Source organism: Oryctolagus cuniculus, chromosome 13 (assembly GCF_964237555.1).
Source record: "Oryctolagus cuniculus chromosome 13, mOryCun1.1, whole genome shotgun sequence".
In the NCBI taxonomy this organism is placed as follows: Eukaryota; Metazoa; Chordata; class Mammalia; order Lagomorpha; family Leporidae; genus Oryctolagus; species Oryctolagus cuniculus.
The window spans coordinates 67,498,171-67,520,624 of NC_091444.1; the positions used below are offsets into that span (position 1 = coordinate 67,498,171).

The following is a 22,454-nucleotide window of genomic DNA, read 5'->3' on the forward strand; positions in this document are numbered from 1 at the left end:
CGCGTGCACCAAGTCTTCAAACCTGCAGTATGTACTGAGTGCCCAGGGCACACCACGTTTTGGACAAGCCACACTTCAAGTGCTCAGTGTGGCTGTTGATCTTGGGGTGTCCAGCACGGGGCAGAATAAGCCAAGCCCTGGCAATCACACAAAGAAGCCATGGTTATCTGGCAGCAGCCCTTCGGAGTGACCGCGTCAAGGACATTTAGGTGTTACAGAATGAAAGTGCCTGGCAGGCACACTCGCTGTGTCTTCTCCCTGACCACTGTCCTCCTGCAGCTCTGGAGGGCACTGGCCACAGAGCTGGGAGCCAGTCTCTGGTTAAACTTTAACTGCCTGCTGCTCGCCCACCTCCACCCCAGCCGGCACACTAACTGACTGAAAGCAACAACAGCAATGGTAACCTTCACACTGGAGTGACCTTCCCTGCTGTCTGTCTGCATCTCGATCAGAGACAAGCCTGCCAGAGGGACACCGCGCCACAGGCTCCCTGGCCTGTGGTTAGGAGCAGGTGCACAGCTGGGGATGGCCAGTCTGAGCCTCTCTCCATCTCCTACAGAGGTGTGCCCCTTGATATGGGATGAGCAGGCAGCCAGACAGGTCTGCTGAGCTGGAAGTCACAAGCCCCCATACAGCTCGATCCTCCTCCTTGTCCATCAAAACACTCCCTTTCCCCGGATGCATCTGCTTCATTTGGGACCTAAGGTGAGGAAGGGGGGGAGGGAACGCCATGAAATTTGGATGTTGAGCTCCATATGGAGCCTGTGGAAGTACCATGTAATTCCCAGATGGCTTCGTGCCCAGCGAGACACCTCCCCCAACCTCATCCAGGAGGCCAGCAGGTGGGAGGGAGTCTTCCACCCAGACCACAGGGGTGGAGCCGCTGCCTTGGTGCTATGCCCCCTCCTCCTCTTGGGCAATCTTCTGACCCGCCTGCCCACTCCTGGTGGGCATTCGTCAGGGGGTGGGGGCAACCCATGGAAGTGTGTTCACTTCCTAACCTCTTGAGTAAAGTGTGCTCTCACTCTGCACCTTCCACACGTCTGCACTCAGCATGCTTGCCTGGCTGTAAGACAAGAGCGTGGAGCAAACATGAATACACCCAAGCCCGCATCACCCCCACGCCCACATCAGCACCCTGCTAGATCCCTGTCAGACGGCTCCTTGGGCCTTTCCAGATTCCAGGCAGAGCCAGAGTTCTTCCCTGGCAAGGACCTGCCATTACACCAATCGCCCGAGCAACATTCCACAGAGGGCCTCCGGCTCCTTCTGTAGCCCTACACGTCCCGCAGGACCAGCCCAGCGCCAAGCTGAGGTGCTACCAACTGCCGGACAGACAAGCTTTCCAAGACTGGCAGCCCAGGCCCAGTCAACCAGTGCCCGACCTTGGCCTCCCAAGGTCACTATTGCTGCTCCAGTGACCACAGAATAAGCGCCTCCCCCTCCTCTGCTGCGGGCTCTGGCTTAATATGGCTCTTAGAATCCCCAGCCAGGCTCTTCCTTCGCTTACACCCAAGGGGTATATCTGGAGACAACTCCAGGAAGATGGGCACCTCAACATGGGATTCCCCAGGCCCTTGTGGGGACCCCTAGCCCAGCACCCAGGCTCACCTAACACCCTTGCCCTGTGACAGGCCCCACCTCAACCACCACTCAGCCTTCAGGCCGGGGCATGCCTCTCCCTCCTCTGATCCTGGTTCTAAGAGACCCCTTGGGGCTGGCACTGCGGCACAGTGGGTTAAGCCGCTGCCTGTGACACCGGCATCCTCTATGAGCTGTGGCTCACGTCCTGACAGCTCCACATTCAATTCAGCTCCCTGCTAATGTGCCTGGGAAAACAGCCAAACATGGCCAAAGCACTTGGACCACTGCCATGTGGGAGACCCCGATGGAGTTTCTGGTTCCTGGATTTGGTCAGGCCCAGCACCAGCCATTGCTGCCATTTAGGGAGTGAACCAGCAGATGGCTCTGCCATCCAAAATAAATAAATAAGAGACCTCCTGGCCTAGCCAACCCAATCCCAGAAAGTTCCTGACCATCCTCTCTCATGGGTAGGTTTTGTAATTCAGGAAGGAGAAGGGGCAGTGGTAGGAAGAAGGGCTCTGCCCCAGCAGGAGGATCCTGGACCAGGCTCCCAGGCAGTGGGTCTCCTCCATGTGACTTCGGAGAACCCAGATCCACCAGTCAGGCCCCTTCTTCCCTGAAGTCTCAGAGGCAAACAAGGCCCTCCCTCCTTGCGGCCTAGGGGGCAGCTAGGTAGGTGTGATGAGCTAGAGGTACCCGCACGCCACCACCCCTGCCCCACATGTAAGTCTAATCTACTTGTCGATCAAAACACTCCCCTTTCCAGGATGCATCTGCTTCATCTGGGACCTGGGGGAAAGACACCATGAAATTATGGATTTTGAGTTCCACATAGAACTTGCGGAAGTGCCATGTATGTAATCCCCAGGTGGCTTTAAGCCTTGGGAGAGCCACTGCCCTGGGCTCATAAAGGAGACCAACAACTAGGAGGGGTCGCGCGTGCTCGCTCTGTCTCTCTCTCTGGCTGCAGACCACAGCTGGAGGAGAGCCAGGTGCTCTGTCTACTCTCTGCTTCCCATCTCCCACCTCTCTCCTTTTGGGCAAATCTAGCCCACTGTCTACTCATGATAGGTATTTCTCTGTGTGGAGTAATCTTGTGTGTGTGTGTGTGTGTATGTGTGTGTGTATGTGTGTGTGTTTGCTTTCTCTTGAATAAAATCTGCCTTATATAGGTCAGCACCTTAGATTCTTGCATGACAAGAGCCTACAGTAAAAAGAATTAGTATATCTGCCTCCCTCCAACACTGAGCAGCCTCTGGGCTTCCATCTGGACAGACAGCAGAGGTTAAAAAAAGAGCGAAACATAAAATGTCTTCCAACAAACGGGGCCCTTCCCAAGCAGGCTGGGTGGAAAGCGCCTAAGGGCAGGTGCAAGAAGTCAATGTTCCTCCTGGCTCTGCCTTTACCTGGCAGGAACTGTAGTGTTTACAGAGCAAGGCTCAAGGGCGCTCTGTGCAGCAGCACAGGGCGGAGACAGACAGTATCTAGGAACCACCACACCACCGCCGCTGCCACCGCCGGCACTCACTGTGTGCCAGGCACCGGCCCAAGCCCCACTTTCACAAACACATCCAACAACTTCTCTGGTCTGAGAGGGCAAGAAACTCCACACGGAACAGGCAGCAGGACAGGGATCGTCCCACTGCTTCAGGGGGTTCCTAACTCCCCAGGAATCCAGCCGACTTCACTGTCATCACCTGGCACCTCCGATGGCTCCCAGCCCCAGAAGAGGCGTGGGGAGGTGGCTACAGCACAGGTGGAGGGGGAACAGGAAGGAGCATGGAGGAAGCCCCCAGGCTTGTTCTCTCAGGTTCTCAGCATCTGCCTCTCTGTCCCCAGAATGGGCCCAGGGCTCTGCAGATAGACCTGACCCAGGCCTCCTGCTGGCTGCAGGCAGAGGGGCCCAATTAGAGTGGCCAATCAGGCCCGGATGCTGCATGCAGGCCACAGGCCTGGCTCTGGTCCCAGGGCTGTCACAATAAGCACAGGGCCCTCTCTGGACGACAGGCCAGCTTCCTGGCTCATCTTCCTTATCTGAGGCTGGAGAGAACGACACAGATCTTTCCAGAGGGCCAGGCATCCACAGGCCCCCTCGCAGGAAGCTCCCTAGAGAGCAGGAAGGCTGCTCCCACACGCTGCCACGGGAGCAGAACCCGCAAGCCCAGGGTGCATCTATCTCGCTGTGCCCCGGAGGTGTCCTGGGCCCGCAGTAAGTTAGGTGAGTGCCATGGAGGTGGCCTTGCCCACACCCCTGCCAACAAGGGGTACCATGCCAGCAGGTCAGGGCACACAGCACTGCCACAGTGGGTGTGGACACCCTCCTGCAGCCCTGCCCCTGCCCCCAGCAATGGAGTCCAACGGCATCACCACCGTGCAATGGCCATAAGGCCCCTGGCAAGCCACAGCTGGGTCTCAGCCAGTGTCTGGAAACAAGGACAGCGAATTTTTCACCAAACTATTCAATTTAGTATGTTATCTTAGGAGCTTATCCTTTGTACTTCTGCATTATCAAAATGTCCTTTTAAACAAAGATAAATAAAATGATGGCAACAGTTGGTGGTAGTGTTTTATTTTAAATGTTCTTACTCGAAAAATTTTTAAGAATTACCGCCCTATGTTCATTCACCCAATGTTTGTTTTGCTTTTGATTTCACCATAAAGGTAGGTTCTGTAGTCAAGGAAAGAAGCGGTGGTGGGAAGGAACAGGGCTCTCCCCCAGGCAGGGGCACACTGAGCCCAGGCTGAAATACTATACCCAGAAAAAGCATCTCCTAAAACTCAAGTACAATAAAGGCATTTTCACACAAATAAGTGCTGAAGGAATTAATGATTACCAAACTGCATTACAAGAGAAAATGAAGTTCATCAGAGAAACGGAGAATTATACAAAATATTATAGAAGTAGTGGGAAAAACACAAAAAGGGCAAAAATGTGGGTAATTCGAAGTGCATATGAGCTGGACAAAGAAATGATGTCTTGTGACGCGTCACACGTCAATATATATAATATGGAACATGAGGAATGAAACGCATATCCACATCAGTAGAAAAGAAGGGGGTGTATGGATTTAAAGGGCCTAGTACTAACATTAGTGGAAATGTAGCAAAAATAATCACTTATATCACGCTGTAATAACTCAAGAATATAACCTCAGGGGAAGAAATAGAACAGCAGAAGGAAGTAAAAACAAGGAGAAATATATCTCTTAAGAATGAGCACACACAGATGAGTTAAACAGTAATAAAACTAAGAGTATAAGCCCCAATACATAAGCAGTTGCATTACATGTAAATGGACTAAATCTTTCTATAAGACTGTCAATCTATACTTAAAATACAGGAAAAAATTTATATATATATATATACACACACAACTCACAAAACACGGATGTCAAAGACATAAAAAAAGGGGCCAGCACTACGGCGCAGTAGGTTTAATCCTCCACCTGCAGCACCAACATCCCATATACCAGTTCTAGTCCCGGCTGCTCCTCTTCCAATCTGGCTCTCTGCTATGGCCTGGGAAAGCAGTGGGAGATGACCCAAGTGGTTGGGCCCCTGCATCCCTGTGGGAGACCCAGAAGAAGCTCCTGGCCCCTTGCTTCAGGTAGCCCAGCTCCAGCCCTTATGGCCATTTGGGGAGCAAACCAGGGGATGGAAGATCTTTCTGTCTCTCCCTCTCACTGTCTGTAACTCTACCTTTCAAATAAATAAAATCTTAAAACACACACACACACACACACACACACAAGGGGGGCTGGCACTGTGGCATAGTGGGTAAAGCCTCTGAGGAGCTGGTATCCTATATGGACGCTGGTTCAAGTCCCAGCTGCTCTACTTCCAATACAGCTCCCTGCTAATGTGCCCAGAAAAAGCAGAAGATGACCCAAGTCCTTGGGCCCTGCACTCATGTGGGAGACCCAGAAGAAGCTCCCAGCCCCTGGCTTCAGACTGGTGCAACTCCAGCCATTGCAGCCATTTGGAGAATGAATTAGTGGATAGAAGATACTCTCTCTCTCTCTAAATCTGCCTTTTAAATAAATAAACAAATCTTAAAAAATACATAAAATAGTTAAAAGTAGAGCAAAAGAAAAAGATACCACGCACACATTAACCAAAACAAAGCTAAATTACAGATAAATTATCAGACAAGGCAGACTCTGAAGAGATAAAAAAGGGGCATAACCAATATTTTAATAAGAAATAGAAATGCTGGGGCCAGTGCTGTGGCACAATGTATTCACCTGCTGTCTGCAATGCCTGCATCTCCTGTGGGCACTGGTTTGTGTCCTGGATGTTTTCTTTCAATCTAGCACCCTGCTAATGTGCCTGGGAAAGCAGCAGCAGACGGCCTAAGTGCTTGGGCCCCTGCCACCCATGTGGGGGACACAGAGGAAGCTCCTGGTTTCTGGCTTCAGGCTGGCCCAGCACTGGCCATTGCAACCATTTGGGGAGTGAACCAGTGGGTAGAAGACCTCTCTGTGTCTCCCTCTCTCTAACTCTTTCAAATAAATAAATAAATGTTCAAAAAAAAAGAAAAGAAATATTAGCTAATAGCTGCTGTGCAAAGCAGGGTACATGCCGCATATTCTGGGGGCTAAGGACCACTAGAGCCCACCAGGGTGTGATTTTCTTTTTTTTTTTTTTTTTTAGATTTATTTATTTGAGAGAGAGAGAGAGAAATCTTCCATCTGCTGGTTCACTCCCTATATGGCCACAATGGCTAGAGCAGGTTGGTCCAAAGCCAGAAGCCAGGAACTTCTTCTGGGTCTCCTTCATGGGTGCAGGGTTCCAAGTAATTGGGCCATCCTCCACTGCTTTCCCAGGTGCATTAGCAGGGAGCTGGATTGGAAGTCGGAATAGCCGAGACTGGAACCAGCGCCCATGTGGGATGCTGGCACCGCAGGTGGAGGCTTACCCTACTACGCCTCAGCACTGGCCCCTGGGGCAGTGTCTTTCAAACTCATTCTGGTATTGCAGCCCAGGAGGTTACGACATTCCATAAGGAACTGCTCGAAATGCTAACTCATGAAAAGGAAATAAAGCATTACTTTTGTGCTACAACTGAGATGACCCTTTATACGAAACTGTCCAACAGCTAAGAAGCAGCAGATGCCAAGTTCTAAGGTAACAATTATACTTGTGTGAGAAGAACTTACAGTTGAGAAAGTTCTATCCAATTAGCCTAGTCTGCTCTGTGTGCTGGGAAGACAGCCACCCTGCATGCAGTGTTGGAATCTGCGCACTAGTCTGGCTCCCACACTACAAGGCTGCTGGGGAACACTGTGTATGAGCATCTGCCCACAGCCAGTCTGGAGTTTCCAAAAGAGAAGAGGTGAGGCAGCAGATGAGAAGAGAATAAGGGCCGGGCAGGATAGGAGAGCAGAGATTTACCAATCAGCCAAGCTACACAAAAGGCTGACTCGTGACACCATGAACCGTGGAGATTTCATGCCTTGGAGGTGACCTCTTGCCCGCGATCAGTATATGCATCAAACTGCCGCAACTGTTGCTCTTGGTGGTTATAATACCTGGAGATGCTACTGTGGGCAGCTGGCCTTTAAAGAAATACACCTGCAGTCAGTCCCTCTTAGGGATGCTGCCACAAAGGTGACGGAAATTTCAACAGGAACATCTTGGTCAGTAAATGAACAGAAGAGGGTCTGGCACTGTGGCCTACTGGGTTAAGCCACCACCTGCAGCACCAGCATCCCATACTGGCACCGGGTTGAGTTCCGGCTGCTCCACTTCCAATCCAGCTCCCTGCTATGCTCCTGGGAAAGCAGTAGAAGATGGCCCAAGGCTTTGGGCCCCTGCCACCCATGTGGGAGACCTGATGAATCTCCTGGCTCCTGGCTTCGGACTAGCCCAGCTCCGGCTGTTGTAGCCATTTGGGGAGTGAACCAGCAGAAGAAAGATTTCTGTCTCTCTCTCTCTCATTAACTCTTTCAAATAAATAAATAAATCTTTAAATTAAAAAAAGCAGTAGATACAACACAAAGTCATAAAAGCAATTATAGATGCTATAAACCTTCCCTATAAAATTATACTATAACTTATATAAAACGAGAGCCAGTGTAATAGACAAAATGGTTCCGCAAAGAAAATCATAAATAAAGCTCATGACACCACCACATACTGAAACAACTTTAAACCACATCAGCTCAGGGCCACAGCATCCCATTGGTTGGTTTTCATTCCCCTGCCAGCCTGTGGGATCCAGCAAATGCACTCTCCAAATATCTGGTCCCAGGGGCAAAAAGAAAAAAAAAAACACCATGTAGGAGTCCCAGTGAGGAACCTGTACCCTCTACCTGGCCTCCTTCCTGGGCAGCTTCCAAAGAGGCTGACTGGTGGACAGGCTGAGGTAAGGAGCTGATGCCACAGCTGACAGTAAGGCAGCCATTGCGTGCCAACCCTCGGGGTCAGCCAAGGCCAAGCAGGAATCCAGGAACTGAATCATCAGCCGTGGAAGATGTCCAGTCCCCCCTCAGAAAATGCCAAGAGTTGGCCAGTGCCCGCTCTGGGATCTCACTGCATCCCCACTCACTTCTATTGCCCCATAGGCCCCAGCTCCTCTTGGCCGGGACTGGCGCGGCAGAGCAGGCGAGACGGCACAGGGGCATGTAGCCACCTTACCTCCAAAGTTGGCCAGCCGCCCGAGTCGTGTAACCGGCACCTTCCGCTCCCGAGCCCGCTCACTGAGCTGGAGAAGAGAGAGGACCTTGTAGAACCAGCAAGTGGAGCAGGACCTGCCTTCAGACGCCCATGCTGTGCCCACATCCTCTCCCGGCTCCAAAGGATTTGCTCCTGGCAGCAAATTCCACCACGAATTCTCCTGTTCCTGAGCACCCCAGTCCCCAGCACCCTGGGCAAGTCCCCAGTAGGGGTCGATGCCTGCGCTACTGCCAAGTGGGCACTGCCCTGCCCTGCCGCGGGGCCCTCCCAGACGCACCATCTGCTTGTGTGGCTTGTTCTCGGGGCGAGCCTTGGCCTGCCGGGCCTTCTCAATGTCCTCAGCTGTGAGGCCCCCCACAGGGGACTGGTCCTGGTGGAAGAACCTTCGATGAATGCCCGTGGCAGAGAAGGAGTCTCTAGGGTCTGTGAAGAGCCTCCCGTTGACCCTGCCCTGGCCCGGGAGCCCAGCATCCTTGAAGGGTCCACTGCCAACGTAAGCAGGAGCAGGGCCCTCACTGTGGGCAGGATTCAGGGACGGAGCTAGCGGGTCGAGGGTGGAGGCTTCGGAGAAGTTCCCGGAGGCCCCTGCTGCCTGTGCCCCTGAGAAGTGCAGCTCTGCTTCCAGGTCATCGAAGCTCTCGGCACTGGTGGAAGATTCGTCATGTGCAGTCTGGCCCTGCAGGGGAGGGAGCCAAGGTCAGTGAGAGAAGAGCAGGAGTGGCTGGGCTTCCCTCCCTGTCATACCACCACCGTCCCAGCCTCACCGACCCTCCAGAGGTGGCACAACGTCTTGCCCAAGGCCCCCTTCTCAGCCGGCAGCCTGGACCTGGCTGTGTGGTTCAGGGCAGGCAGCCCCACGTGGCCACCAAGTGCCCTGCCAGGGCCAGGCCAGGTGCACACCACTCTCTGACCCAACAAGCTCTTTCCCTGTCAGAGCTTTGGGGAGGAAAAACCAGGGCCAAGGATGAGGAAAGCCTTGAGGGGCAAAATCACGGCTGAAGGCCGATGCCGGGAGCACAGATGGGGAGCACCTGGCCCACCCCAGGCAGCACCTCCCTGCAGACCCAGATTCTGCCAGGGAGCTCAGGGCGTGTGTGTTAACAGGCTCTCCTTCCGGGGGTGGTCACAGGCCTGGTTAGAACTGGAAACACAGCAACAGTGTGCCAGGGACAAGGGAGCAGAGGATCCTAGTGTCTAGTAGCAGTCACCAAGGCCTGATCTTGGGGCCTCAGTTCCTTCCAGCTTTTCAACCTGGAGTGACCTTGAGCTACTGGTTCATCTGAAAATAGGACTAGGTCTCCCCCAAGTCCTAGAGTTATGCGGGGCCAGGGTCAGGGACACTGCCTGAGGAGGCTATTATTAGGACTGACCGACTCCTGGAGGGAAGCCAGTGGCCTGGATCCCCCATTTAACTGAAATGGAATAACCCCAAAGGGCCACCTGCAGGTCATGCACAAACAGCCAGAGATCCAAAGTCCTCTCGGTCTCAGCTTTCCAAGATATCGGAGGCCCTGAAGAGATCAGACGCACTCTCCTGTGGGAGGACAGAGCCTGGCTGTCACCATCATTTCACCAATGGAGACTGAGGCTGGGAGTTGCCATGACTGGTAAGGCCACGAGTCAGCCAACGGCAGGGCAGGGCTTCAAAGCTGAGGCTTGTCCTCTGGCCACCCCTGGGGCCAACTAACAGCAGATTTGCTGCAGTAGCAACGGGTCGCGTTTGAGCCCACTGGGCACCTCCCAGCAGCCAGTGAGGAGCATGGGACAGGGCCCTGGGCGCCGCAGCACAGGCCCCTCCTCCTGCCCTGTAACTGCCACGGCGGCTGCCCGACACTAAATCACCAGCACTGTGGTGGGGGGGCACATGGGCAGTCGGGGTCGCCCAGCGGGACCCGACACACTGAGTCTACGTGCACACAGCCCAGGAGCTAGAGGCAGACAGGTCCCCACAGTGGTGGAACCCATGGGGAGGAGGGAGCCTCCAACTACCTCAGTGTTTAGGGCACCGAAGGCAGAAAAACAGTCGAAACAGTCTCTTCACCCAGGCACCTCCTCTGTGATAGTGGATGATCACCATCCTGCCTCCAGGGCACGCTAGGCCTGAGGGAGCAGAGGTCAGCAGGAGGCCCTCATCCTCATGGCCAAGGCTGCCCAGTCCTGGCATGCAGCCTCACTTCTGGACCAGCCACGGTAAATGGGGCAACCTCACTTTCTAGGCAAAACTCCCAACAGGAAGGCAACTGCTGCTCACCACAAACAGCACCAAATACAGTGGCTGGGTCACAGCCCAGCCTCAGCAGTGATGGCCAGGGCAGGGACAATGACAAGGATTCTGGTCTTGTCTCTTAATAGTCACAGGTCTCATAGCAAACCTGTTGGTGTCAGCTTCATGTGAGAAATAGGAGTGAGCATCTGGGATCTGGGCTGTCCCGGGCCTAGGTCAGCAGTGAGACACCAGTGTGAAGTTCTCTAAAGAGTAAAGAAACCCATGTGTGGTCAAGAAAACACTGATGCCCGGGACAACAGGAGGGGAGTGGCTGAGCATTCCAAAGCTGCCAGTGCCTAGAGGCAACAATGAGACAGGGCAGGGACAGCAACATGTCCTTTGTCCAGGAGGCCAGCCAACCACAAAACAGAAGGAGGGAGGAGACAGGGCAGCCCCTGCCATGTAACTGCTAGGCTGCATGGGCCCATGCACCTGCACCCATGCCCTCAGGCCAGGGACGCAGGGTGGCAACCCATGCACAGTGCTCTGCTGCGGCCAGCTGGGCTCAGCGTCACCCCTGCAGCACTTGTGTTCACTTAACACCGTGCCTAGCACATAAGAGTCAACGCTCCTGGACCTTCGCACAAAAGGGAATCCCCTCCCCTAGGCAGTGCAAGAGGCTGGAGGATTGGCTGCCTTCAGCAGGGCCGTAATAGCCATCAGCCTGGAAAGGAGCAGGGCGCCCAAGTCAGGCATCCAGAGACACCTGGCAAAAGCAAAGAGGAACCCAGGGCCAGGCCTTGGCTGGGGCTCAGCAGGCCCATGGGAAGAGGCTCCGAAGACTGAGCCAGGCTGATCGACACAGGAGCCCCTTTATAGGCTGCACACATGTGCCCCCTAATTCAAGTTTTGGAACCTAACCCCCATATGACATTAGGTGGGAGGCAATTAAGTTGTGAGGGTGGAACTCACACACACAGGACTCAGGCCCTCTGACAAGAGGCAAGGACTGGCACTGTGGCATAGCAAACAAAGCTGCCGCCTTCAAGGCTAGCATCCCATGTGCCTGCCAGTTCAAGTCCCGGCTGCTCCACTTCTGACCCAGCTCCCTGCTAACACACCTGGGAAAGCAGCAGAAGATAGCCCAAATGCTTGGGCCCCTATACACGTGTGAGAGAGACCCAGAAAAAGCTCCTGGCTTTGGCATGATGCATCCCCAGCCATCGAAGCCATTTGGGGAGTGAACCAATGGACGGAAGAGCTTTGTGTCTCTCCTCTTCTCTCTGTAACTGTGCCTTTCAGAAAAATAAAATAAATCCTTAAAAAAAAAAAAAAAAAAAAAAAAAAAAAAAAAAAAAAAAAAAACAGAAAGCGCCCCTGTCCTCTCTGCTGAGTCAGGACACTGAGAAGACGGTATGTATGTCAGGAAACGCGTCCTCACCAGGTATCAATCTTCTGGTGCCTTAATCTGGAACTCTCTCCAGCCTCCAGAAGCATGACAAATAAATGTTTGCAGCTTAAGCCCCCTTCCGTCTGCAGCATTCTGTTACAGCAGCCAGGGCCTCGCACAGGGAGCCCGCCCCACCCTGGAAGGAGGGGACACGCCAGCTGCTGGGCTCTCTCCTCCAGGCAAGGCCAGCTGTCTTTGTCCTGCTTCACACCCCTTGGTCTCGCCAAAAGCCCAAGTTCCAGGCCTCTTCTTGCCAGGGCCCCTTCCACTTCCTGAGAGAGGCCCTCTTACCTGTTCTGTCCCAAAGACCATGCCAATCTGCTCCACAGCCGTGGACTGTAGGGCCCTGGCTGCCAGGATGAGCTCCCCACCAAGGCCCAAGTGCTGCAGGTGGGTCTCCAGGGCCACCCGGGTCAGCTTGATGAGGCCTTTGGCCAGCATGATGGCATCTCCCAACATGGCAGCCATGCTCCAGGGCTGAAAGAGAGGGGACAGGGTCAGTAAGGGCTCCACACTCATACTGACCAGTTCCACGTCAAACTCCAGCTGTCTGCTTCCATCGATTTCTCCTTCTGAACCAGGCTAAGAGAAAAGAAAAGAACTCAGGCTCAAGGGCCCTGGGTGACTCCCAGTGGCCCACAGCAGGATTCAGACTGCTGAGTGGGGACTGGAGGACACTTGCCACTTCCCACATGTCCCCACATCCAGGCCCCAGGACATCCTACAGAGAACCTGAGGTGCAGAGAGGTGAGTGACCGCAGCACACCCAGGCCTCAGGGCGGGCACTCTGACTTCTCTTGGTCCAGTGCTCTTTCCTCTGGACCAAACCATACACTGGGTGGGACCATCCCTCTCCTAAAACTGTTCCCTGCAGGGCCCAGTGGGCTGAAGTCCTGGCAGTCGCAGCTGCCTGTCCTTCCCCAGCCAACTCTGCCCTGCCCAGCGAAGCCCTTGACAGCTGCTCACAGAGTGCAGGACGAGAGTCCCTCCTACCCCCTCAAGGGCAGCCAGAGTGCGTCTGTGCCCTTCACAGGCTGCGTGATGGTTCATTCGGGTGCCCTACCTGGAGCGCCATCTACACTGCCCTGCCATCTGGGTTCTGAGCAGATCCCGTCTTTGCTCGCCCAGCTGCCCCCCGCCTAGGCCGCAGTCCTCCTCACAAGTCTCTCTGGGCCTGCTCTTCCTTCCCCACTACTGCCTGAGCCACGGGCTCCCACTGCAGCCCTGACCTGCAGTGCCTTCAACCTGGGGAACCCAGGGCAGCAGGCAAACGCATGAAAGACAGCAGCAGCCAGCAACCCAGAGCATGTGCCAGGGGGTGCTGAGATGGGGCACCCTCCTGAACCCTCAGCCTCCCCTGCTGTACACGTGCCTCACGCTGGCTCCTTTTCTGTTGACGGGGTCACAGGGCAACACATGCGTCTTAATGTAGGTCAGGGGCACAGAAGTCCAAAACCGCCTGGGTTGTCACTAAGCACTAGTAGGAGTCATGTGCCAAGGGTTAGAATCGGTCCTGTGAACACCTTGGAGGCTGAAGAAAAACACACAAAGGGAAAGGAAGAGTGGGCCCAGAGAGACGTCTAAGACGACTCCAGCCAGGGCGGGGTGCAGCTAGGTGAGCAGAGTAGACGGGATCTGCTCTGAGCCCCAGAAACACTGCTCAGAACCCGGAGAGCAGGGCAGTGTAGACAGCGCTCCAGGCAGGGCACCCGAACGAGCCCACACGCACCCTGCGAAGGGCACATACTCTGGATGCTGGCGTGGCCGGCAGGAGGGAGTCGCTCCAGGAGCTGATCTTACACGAGTTAACAGAAACACAGATGGGGAAGGCCGAGTAAGAGCACTGACAAAGGGCCCTCAACCAGAACAGGGGCGGCCCCACCACTCCAGCTCCCTGCAGGGGCTGGCTCTGCTCCTGGGCAGGGATAAAGCTACTTTTATTGAAAGGGGAACTGCAGTGATAGAGAAAGCCATCGATGCACGGGGCCTGCAACGTTGAGACCACCTGCGAGTGACAGCAGCCACTGTGCACTGGGCTGAGCCATGTTCTACACAACATCTCCTTTTCATCTCTGTAAACGACCTGATGATGTGGTTATTACTGACCCACGTTACAAATGGGAAAACCCAAACCAGGGAGGGGGCCTAACTGGCTGGGGGCATGCAGCTCCGGAACAGAGGCCCTGGCTCCGAGTCCAGGCCTCACCATGCTGCCTCTCCAAACTCTTGGCCTGGTGACTCTGAGGCCCCGCAGCAACAATAGGGCTCTGCTCAGGCACAGATGAGTGCCTACCCCGAAATCAAAGCCACAGAGATTTGCAGAAGGTGACCATACCCTTGAAAGCACCAGGAGACAGGGACAGGCTCAGCCCAGCCCATCCTCTGCCTGATGCCATTTTTTTTTTTTTTTTTTGACAGGCAGAGTGGACAGTGAGAGAGACAGAGAGAAAGGTCTTCCTTTGCCGTTGGTTCACCCTCCAATGGCCGCCGCGGCCGGTGCACCGCGCTGATCCGAAGGCAGGAGCCGGGTGCTTATCCTGGTCTCCCATGGGGTGCAGGGCTCAAGCACTTGGGCCATCCTCCACTGCACTCCTGGGCCACAGCAGAGGGCTGGCCTGGAAGAGGGGCAACCGGGACAGAATCCGGTGCCCCGACTGGGACTAGAACCCCGGGGTGCCGGCGCCACTAGGCGGAGGATTAGCCTATTGAGCCTGGTGCCATTTCACACCCTAAGCTCCACTCCACACTCCTGCAATTTATGGCAATAACAAGGGCAGGCCCCACAGATCAAATATCTAGGACTAAGAAGAGAGCACGTAGCAGAGCTCAAATGTGACCAGTGCCAGCTCTCAACAAGGCCAGGCCTTGAACCCACCCCAGCATGCTTCACTCGTTACACTCAAGTCTGGGGAGAAGACCCACCGAGGTCCTTGACCCTAGGGAGGCAGGGGCTTGAGAGGAAAGCAGAGGCCTTGGAAACAGCTGTTTAGAAAGACCTTTGCCAGTGGCTCCAAGACTATCCACCATTGTTCACTCACTGCCCCCAGAGTCCCCAGAAATAGGCCCTGCCCAGAGACCAGGGTCTCCCATATGCCACAAGCCCCAGTATCTCCAAAATCTCACCTCATCCACTACTTGATGTCAAATCTTCCTCAGGATGTCTTCCCAAAACCTATTTTATTCAGGCTTAAAACCAATTTGACCTGAATTTTTCATCCAATTATCATAAATACATACTAAAATTTCACCAGAGCAAGCCTGCTACATGTTTTTTTTTTTTTTTTTTTTTTTTTTTTCATTCATTTCTTTGTCAATTGAAGTTGCCTGGCCCATTTGTACCAATGGGTGTTCAATTTTAAAAACCTGGGGCAGGGACTATGGCACAGGTTAATCCTCTGCCTGCAGCACCAGCATTCCATATGGGCGCCGGTTCATGTCCTGGCTGCTCCTCTTTCGATGCAGCTCTCTGATGTGGCCTGGGAAAGCAGTAGAAGGTGGCCTAGATGCTTGTGCCCCTGTACCCGCATCAGAAACCAGGAAGAGTCCTCCTGGCTCCTGACTTCAGATTGGCCCAGCTCCAGCCATTGCAGCCATTTGGGGAGTGAACCAGTGGATGGAAGACCTTTCTGTCTTTCCCTCTCTTTGTAACTCTACCTCTCAAATAAATAAAATCTTTTTTAAAAAAAATCTTAAAAACCCATTTCAGGGGCAGGTGTTTGGAACAGCCATTAAGATGCCCACATCCATACTGAATGCTGGGGTTAAGTCCTGACTCCACTCCTGATTCCAGCTTCCTGGTACAGACTCTCACAGGCAACAGGTGATGACTGAAGTATCTGGGCTTCTGCCATGCATGTGGGAGACCCAGACTGTGCTCCATGCTCCTGTCTTCAGCCTGGCCCCCTCTTGGCTATCACGGGCATTTGGGGGGGGGGAGGCAGTGGATGGGAGCTCTGTCTCTCTTTCCCTCTTCCTTGCAAACAAAATAAATACTTTTTAAAGTTTGTATAAATTCCATTTTTGGCCCTGCCCACTGCAGTGGTAACAGCATTGGGTCCCTCTGGGTTCAGTCCTAATTCTTCTGGTTTCTAACTACATGGACACTGGATACAGCCTGCAGCAGGCTGAAATCATAATTACTTTACACTAATCTTTTGAAAGAAAAAAAAACTGCTTATGAAAGGGAAAAATGTTAACAAAATAGGTTTTTTATTTTAAAAGCCATTTAAATTCCTTTGGCAACTGTAAATAACAACGACAATGGTCACTTCCAGTGATTCCCTAACTATATCTTCCTAGCTTTGTTGGTGTACAAATCCATTAAAATAAGGGGGAAAAGTCATTTAGAAAAAAGCAGCACAGAATAAGAAGTAGGCCTCTCTAAGTGCCTGCACCTTGCATGTCCGATGAACTCTCCTCACTGGTGCAAATCTCTCCTTGGATGGCGGGTATGGCCCAGGGAACAGACAGAGCCAGCTCCTCAAAGAAAGGCCGAGGAAACTCCTGGCTCCAGATCAGCCCAGCTCCAGCTGTTGCGGCCAACTGGGGAGTGAACCAGTGGATGGAAGACCTCTCTCTTTCTCTCTCTCTCTCTGCCTCTCCTTCTTTCTCTGATTAACTCTTTCAAATAAATAAATAAATCTTTAAAAAAAAAAAAAAAAGCACCCAGTGACCACAAACTACCACAGCAGTAGCAGTGGAAAATGGGCACTCACACTCAGAAGCACCCACTAGCTAAGTACTGCCCCCAGATAAAGCTATCCAGCGCTCCGCTCACTGCCATCTCCTCCCGGGATGAACATGCCTGGCTGGGGTACTCGCAGCCATGGTGTCATGTAGGCACCATCACCAGGGACATGGCCAGAGAGGCCCACTGACGCTGACAACTGAAAGCCAGAGGTACAGCAGAGCAGGGGCCTTGGACACAGGTCCCCAGCTCTACCACAACCAGCTGTTGACACTGAGAGCGAGACTCTGATCCTAATGTGCTACACAGTTATCAAAGAAATAAAGGCATTGCCTAGAGAGAGAAAGAACTAGAATAAATACAGCTTCCCACCCCAGGGACACAGCTGAGAAAGGAGCATGAGGCAGAGACTGCAAGCTGCGGGGACATCTTCCTGATGCACCTGCCCTTTGCCCAACCACAGGGCTTTCAAAGCGGCCACCTCATACATCCTTCTGACCCACACATTAGTGGGAAGTTACCTGAGGCATACAGGCCTTCAAATCTAGTCTCAAGAACTAAAATACAGTCACCAGTGTTCCCTTCCTGGCTGGGTACAGTAAGGTGTGTCCACAGGAAAATGAGTTGTGCTTTTTGGGGCCGGTGCCACGGTGTAACAGGTAAAGCCACTGCCTGCGGTGCCTGCATACTATATGGACACCAGTCTGAGATCAGGCTGTTCCACTTTTGATCCAACTCTCTGCTGTGGCCTGGAAAAGCAGAGGAAGATGGCCCAAGTGCTTCAGCCCCTGCACCCACATGGGAGACCCCGAGAAAGCTCCTGGCTTCAGACTGGCTCAACTCCAGCCATTGTGGCCTTTTGGGGGGAGAACAGGCAAAAGGAAGCTCTCTCTCTCTCACTCTTTAACTCTGCCTTTCAAATAAATAATTTTTAAAAAATGAGTTGTGCTTTTTAAAAATAAGGCAGGCAACCCTGACAGGCATTAAGCAGATGAAAACATAGCACATGGGACCGCCATGGTGGAGGGAGTTCGGTTCTGAGGCCCCCATCCCCTCTCCAGCTCCCCCCACCCCACAGCCAGCACTTCCCAGGAGGCACCATCTGCCGCCATGACAGGCAGCCACAGTAGCAGAGCTTCACTCAGCACTTCTCCAGCTCCCTTTGCAAGTGTGAAGTGTGGCAGCCCCGCCCAGCTCCAACCCAGACTCTGCAGGGCACTGGCATCTCTAGGACCCAGGGGCCCCTCCTCTGATCTCTCCCCTGTCACAGCTGCTACCGAGGCCTTGGCTCTAAGGACTCTAAGGGTAAGCTGCTGCCTGCGATGCTGGCATCCCACATGGGCCCCGGTTCATGTCCCAGCTGCTCCACCTCTGACTCAGCTCCCTGATAAATGGTCTGGGAAAAGCTGTGGAGGGTGGCCCAAGTGGGACACGTGGAAGAAGCTCCTGGCTTCAGCTTGGCCCAGCTCTGACCACTGCGGCCATCTAGGGAGTGAATCAGCAGATGGAAGTGCTCCCGCCCACGTGCATACTCGCTCACTCGCTCCCTCCCTTTCTCCCTCCCTCTCTGTAATTCTTTCAAATAAATAAATCTTAAAAAAAAAAAAAAAAAGTCTACAGCAAGCAGCCTAGAAGACCCTTTGCCTGGGATGGGGCAGAGGTGAACCAGGATGGAGATTCCCTGACCCACAGGCACCTCAGGCTCAGCATGTCCTGAACCAGCCTCACCACCACTACCCCATCCTCCCAAGGAAAGCTGCCACCTCCCACCCTCACCAACCTCCTTCACTTGCCTTAGTCCACCTGGGAGATGCAACAGCCCCTTACCGTCGTTCTGCCCAGGCTGAGCTCCCTCTGATGCGTCCCCCAAGCCAATGCCAGAGCCAGCACCTTAAGAGAAAAATCCCAGTAAATCACTCCCAGGCTTCAGGGCTGCTGAGATTCAAAGGGCCCCAAAGAACCTTCATGATCCAGCCTCCCTGCATCCCTGGCCTTATGCCTACCATGTTCTCCCTACTGCCTGTGTCCCCACAGGCCCATACACTTGTAGCAGCCTCTTACCCTCCTCCAGCCTCTTCTAAGAAGCCTGCCCCTGCATGCGTGTGCTCCACCAATCACAGCAGGGCCCCTGCTCTGGAGAACTGTGTTTCTCCCCGACTGGGGTGTCAGCAGAGGACAAGGACCACATCTCTCCTCCACTCCCGTCTCTCCAGTGCGGAGCATGCAGCTTTTGCAACAGGGAATGGTGGATACTACTCATCAAACGGAATGAACACAGCTGTGCCCACCAAGGTCAATAAGGCCTGCCTCTGTGGAGTCTGGCTCTCACCCGCTTGCTATTTCCCATGCACAAACAGATCAGAGGCCTCTGAGGGCCAGGTCTGAGGAGTGGTGCTCCCAGTCACCTGCATGACTTCTCAATCACAGGTTGCTGACTCTGTAGGGACAGTAAAAAGGCCTGGGAATCTCCCTTTCTAGCAAGTTCCCAGTTGCTATGGATACTGCAGGTGGATCTTACTTTGAGAACTTCAGTGCTAGAAGAAGATAGAGGCTGGCGCTGCGGCTCACTAGGCTAATCCTCCACCTTGTGGCGCCGGCACACCGGGTTCTGGTCCCGTTCAGGGCGCCGGATTCTGTCCCGGTTGCCCCTCTTCCAGGCCAGCTCTCTGCTGTGGCCCAGGAGTGCAGTGGAGGATGGCCCAAGTCCTTGGGCTCTGCATCCCATGGGAGACCAGGATAAGTACCTGGCTCCTGCCATCGGATCAGCGCGGTGCACTGGCCACAGCGCGTCAGCCGTGGTGGCCATTGGAGGGTGAACCAACGGCAAAGGAAGCCCTTTCTCTCTGTCTCTCTCTCTCACTGTCCACTCTGCCTGTCAAAAAATAAAAAAATTAAAATAAAAAAGAAGATATAGAGGGAGCAGAATCTTGCTCAGGACAGGCACAAAGTTGCAACAGAGACCCCTTCCTAAAAGGCTTGCTTTGCACCCACCTGCCCCTTCTCTTTCCATTAATCCTTCAAGAAGCTGAAGAACGAAAGCCCAAGTGAAGTAGCTTAAAGACAACAACCCACTGAGCCCCCACCAAGGGCTCCCACGACTATGTCAGGCACATTTCAGCCAAGACTGCTCAGGGATCTCTGAGAAGCCCCGGTGGGGCTCAGGAAGGGCCTTCTGCTCCTACCCCGCAAAGAACCAAGAACCGTCCGTTGACTTGGAGCAAGAGCATCTCAACTTCCAACCCCCGTGACGCTGGAAAGTTCCTTTACATCCTTGAACTTTTCCCAGTATCAAGTGGACTGTTTCCTTCAAGGACGTCAAGAATGTAAGTTTTGGGGAAAAGACAAACTTCTCAATCAAAATCCATGAATTTCCGTGGATCTGTCCTTTGCCATTGCCTTTAAAATCGCACACCAGGGGGCTGGTGTTGTGGCCTAACAGGTTAGGCTGCCGCCTGCAACACCAGATGAAGCTCCTGGTTCCTGGCTTCGGTCTGGCCCAGCCCCAGCTGTTGCAGCCATTTGGGGGAGTTAACCAGCAGATGGAAGATCTCTCTCTCTCTTCCACCTCCTTCTAACTCTTTCAAGTAAAATAAATCTTAAAAAAAAAAAAAAAAAAATCACACACCAAAAAGCACTATTCAAATGCATCAGGCAACTCCAGGTTTCTATCCACCCTCAGGGGCTCTGTGAGCAGGGTCTGAAATGGCCTTACAGCCAACCAATTTCCAAAGGCAACTGAATACAAGAAAAAGAACCCAGGGCAAGAGAAAAAAAGGAAAACTTGCCCCTGTGCTTCCGCCCCACCCAGGACTGGTGAGTCAAACTTTCCCAAGGGGAGACAGACCAGGCTGAAGCCAGGCCCCATGGGCATCCCCCCTCTCCTCTCTCAGGCCATCCTGCCAAAGCCTGTTAAACCCCAGTTCCTTACACCTGGCTGCGTGTAACAACCCAGCTGCAGGAATAGAGGTAACAACACTAAACTGGCTGGGTGAGCAGTGGCACAGCCACAGCATGGAATGCTATGGACCATTAAAGTGACACTACCAGAGGTGTCTGTTCACAGAAAGTGTCTCATCTATTTCCCTGTGAAGGAAATACACAAAACAGTAGGATCCTTTCATAGGTGGGAAGGAAGCAAGAAGGGAATGGGGGTTCACAGGAAAAATGAGTGCAAAGCGTCAGGACCCTCTCCCGGCAGCTGGGTGACAGGTGCTCTGCACACTTTTCCTGCCCTTGATGTTAGACAGTGACAGAGAGAGACAGAGAGAAAAGTTTTCCGTTTTTCCATTGGTTTACCCCTCCCCCAAAATGGCCGCTATGGCCAGCATGCTGCACTGATCCGAAGCCAGGAGCCAGGTGCTTCTTTCTGGTCTCCCATGCAGGTGCAGGGCCCAAGGACCTGGGCCATCCTCCACTGCACTCCCGGGCCACAGCAGAGAGCTGGACTGGAAGAGGAGCAACCGGGACAGAATCTGTTGCCCCAACCGGGACTAGAACCAGGGATGCTGGTGCCGTAGGCGGAGGATTAGCCTAGTGAGCCGTGGCGCCGGCCCCTTGATGTTTTCTAAAACTCCCTACAAAATAAATTATACAGAAATCATCTGCTACCTCCTGTTAATTTTTTAAAATAAGCACACACATGTGTAACTATTTTTCTTTGTTTTTGAAAAGCAGCGAGACACACAGAGTTCCCATCACCTGGTTCATTCTCCAAATGCCCATAATAGCTATGACTCGGGGGAGGAAACTCTATCCAAGTCCCCCGACAAAGGCAGCAGGAAACCAACCACTTGGGCCATCACCTGCTGCCTCCTAGAGCCTGCATTAGCAGGAAGCTGGAATCGGAAGCCAGAGCCAGGACTCAAACGCAGATACTACCATGTGGGATGTGAAGGCTTTAACCAGTAGGCCAAAGGCCTGCCCCAGCACATATAATTTTCTTTACTTATCTTTAAGGATTCATTTGCTTATTTGAAAGTCAGAGTTGAGAGAGAGAAAAAGAAAGAGAAAGAGAGAGAGAGAGAGAGAGAATCTTCGATATGCAGATACGTAATTTGTAAAACACTGCTCCATACCCCTTCAGTGCTTGTCCAGGCTGGAAGAGGCAGAGGGTAAGGCAGCAGATCAGAATGCTATAAATAATGCCTCCCCACGCCCTTAGTAATTAGCACTGTCCTTCATCAGAAGACAACTGCCCTCACGGGCTGCCAGGCACACAGAACATGGTCATCTTATTTTGGGGAAAGAGGCTCAACTGCTCTTCTTAGAAGAGGGGTGAGAAAATCACTTGGCACAAGCAGGCAGCAGGTCTGCCTGCCTTCCCTAATATCAGCCCCTACATTAAAAGACAAATAATCACACTCAGAAAACCACAGGGTCCTACTTTACAGCTATGTAGCTAAGTGCACTGACTACATTTTCTGAACCAAAAGTAAAGGCATGTAACATGAAAATGTCATTCTAGGGCAGGGCTCAGCAAAGCATTATCCTGGGGCCAAATCTGGCCCTGCTGCCTATTTTTGTAAATAAAATTTTATTGAAACATGGCCATGTTTGTTCATTTGTATACTGTCTACAACTCCATCACTTACTTATGTACTTATGGCTGCTTTTGTTTTTTTCTTTTTGGCTTCAACAACAAAGTGGTTGAAAGAGAGACATATGGCCCACAAAATGCTGAAACGATTACTACCTGGGCTTTTACAGAACATGTTTATTTTATTCTAGGGCAACAGAGCAAAACAAAACAGTTACTCCAGGAAACCTGGAAAAGTCAGCAGAGCTGCATCAGAGCAGCCCAATAAGGTTGGCTTTGGGGTGAGGAACCCCCACTACAGCTCCATTCCTGA

At 52.9% G+C, this 22,454-nt stretch overlaps 1 protein-coding gene across 3 annotated transcripts in view; it reads right to left on the reverse strand.

The window, feature by feature from the left end:
• COQ8A (coenzyme Q8A) overlaps positions 1 to 22,454 on the reverse strand; it is a 43,721-nt gene that overhangs the window by 10,200 nt on the left and 11,067 nt on the right. Inside the window, exons 2-5 of one of the 3 annotated variants that reach the window (XM_008268143.4) lie at positions 18,433 to 18,495; positions 12,210 to 12,395; positions 8,540 to 8,938; positions 8,224 to 8,290 (exon numbers count right to left, since the gene is read on the reverse strand). In XM_008268143.4, coding sequence (XP_008266365.1) covers positions 8,224 to 8,290; positions 8,540 to 8,938; positions 12,210 to 12,386 — 643 coding nt within the window. In that variant the 5' untranslated portion in view covers positions 12,387 to 12,395; positions 18,433 to 18,495. Of the gene's footprint in view, positions 1 to 8,223; positions 8,291 to 8,539; positions 8,939 to 12,209; positions 12,396 to 18,398; positions 18,496 to 22,454 lie in introns of all 3 variants that reach the window. The other 2 variants (XM_008268142.4, XM_008268141.4) reach the window with 2 other exon arrangements.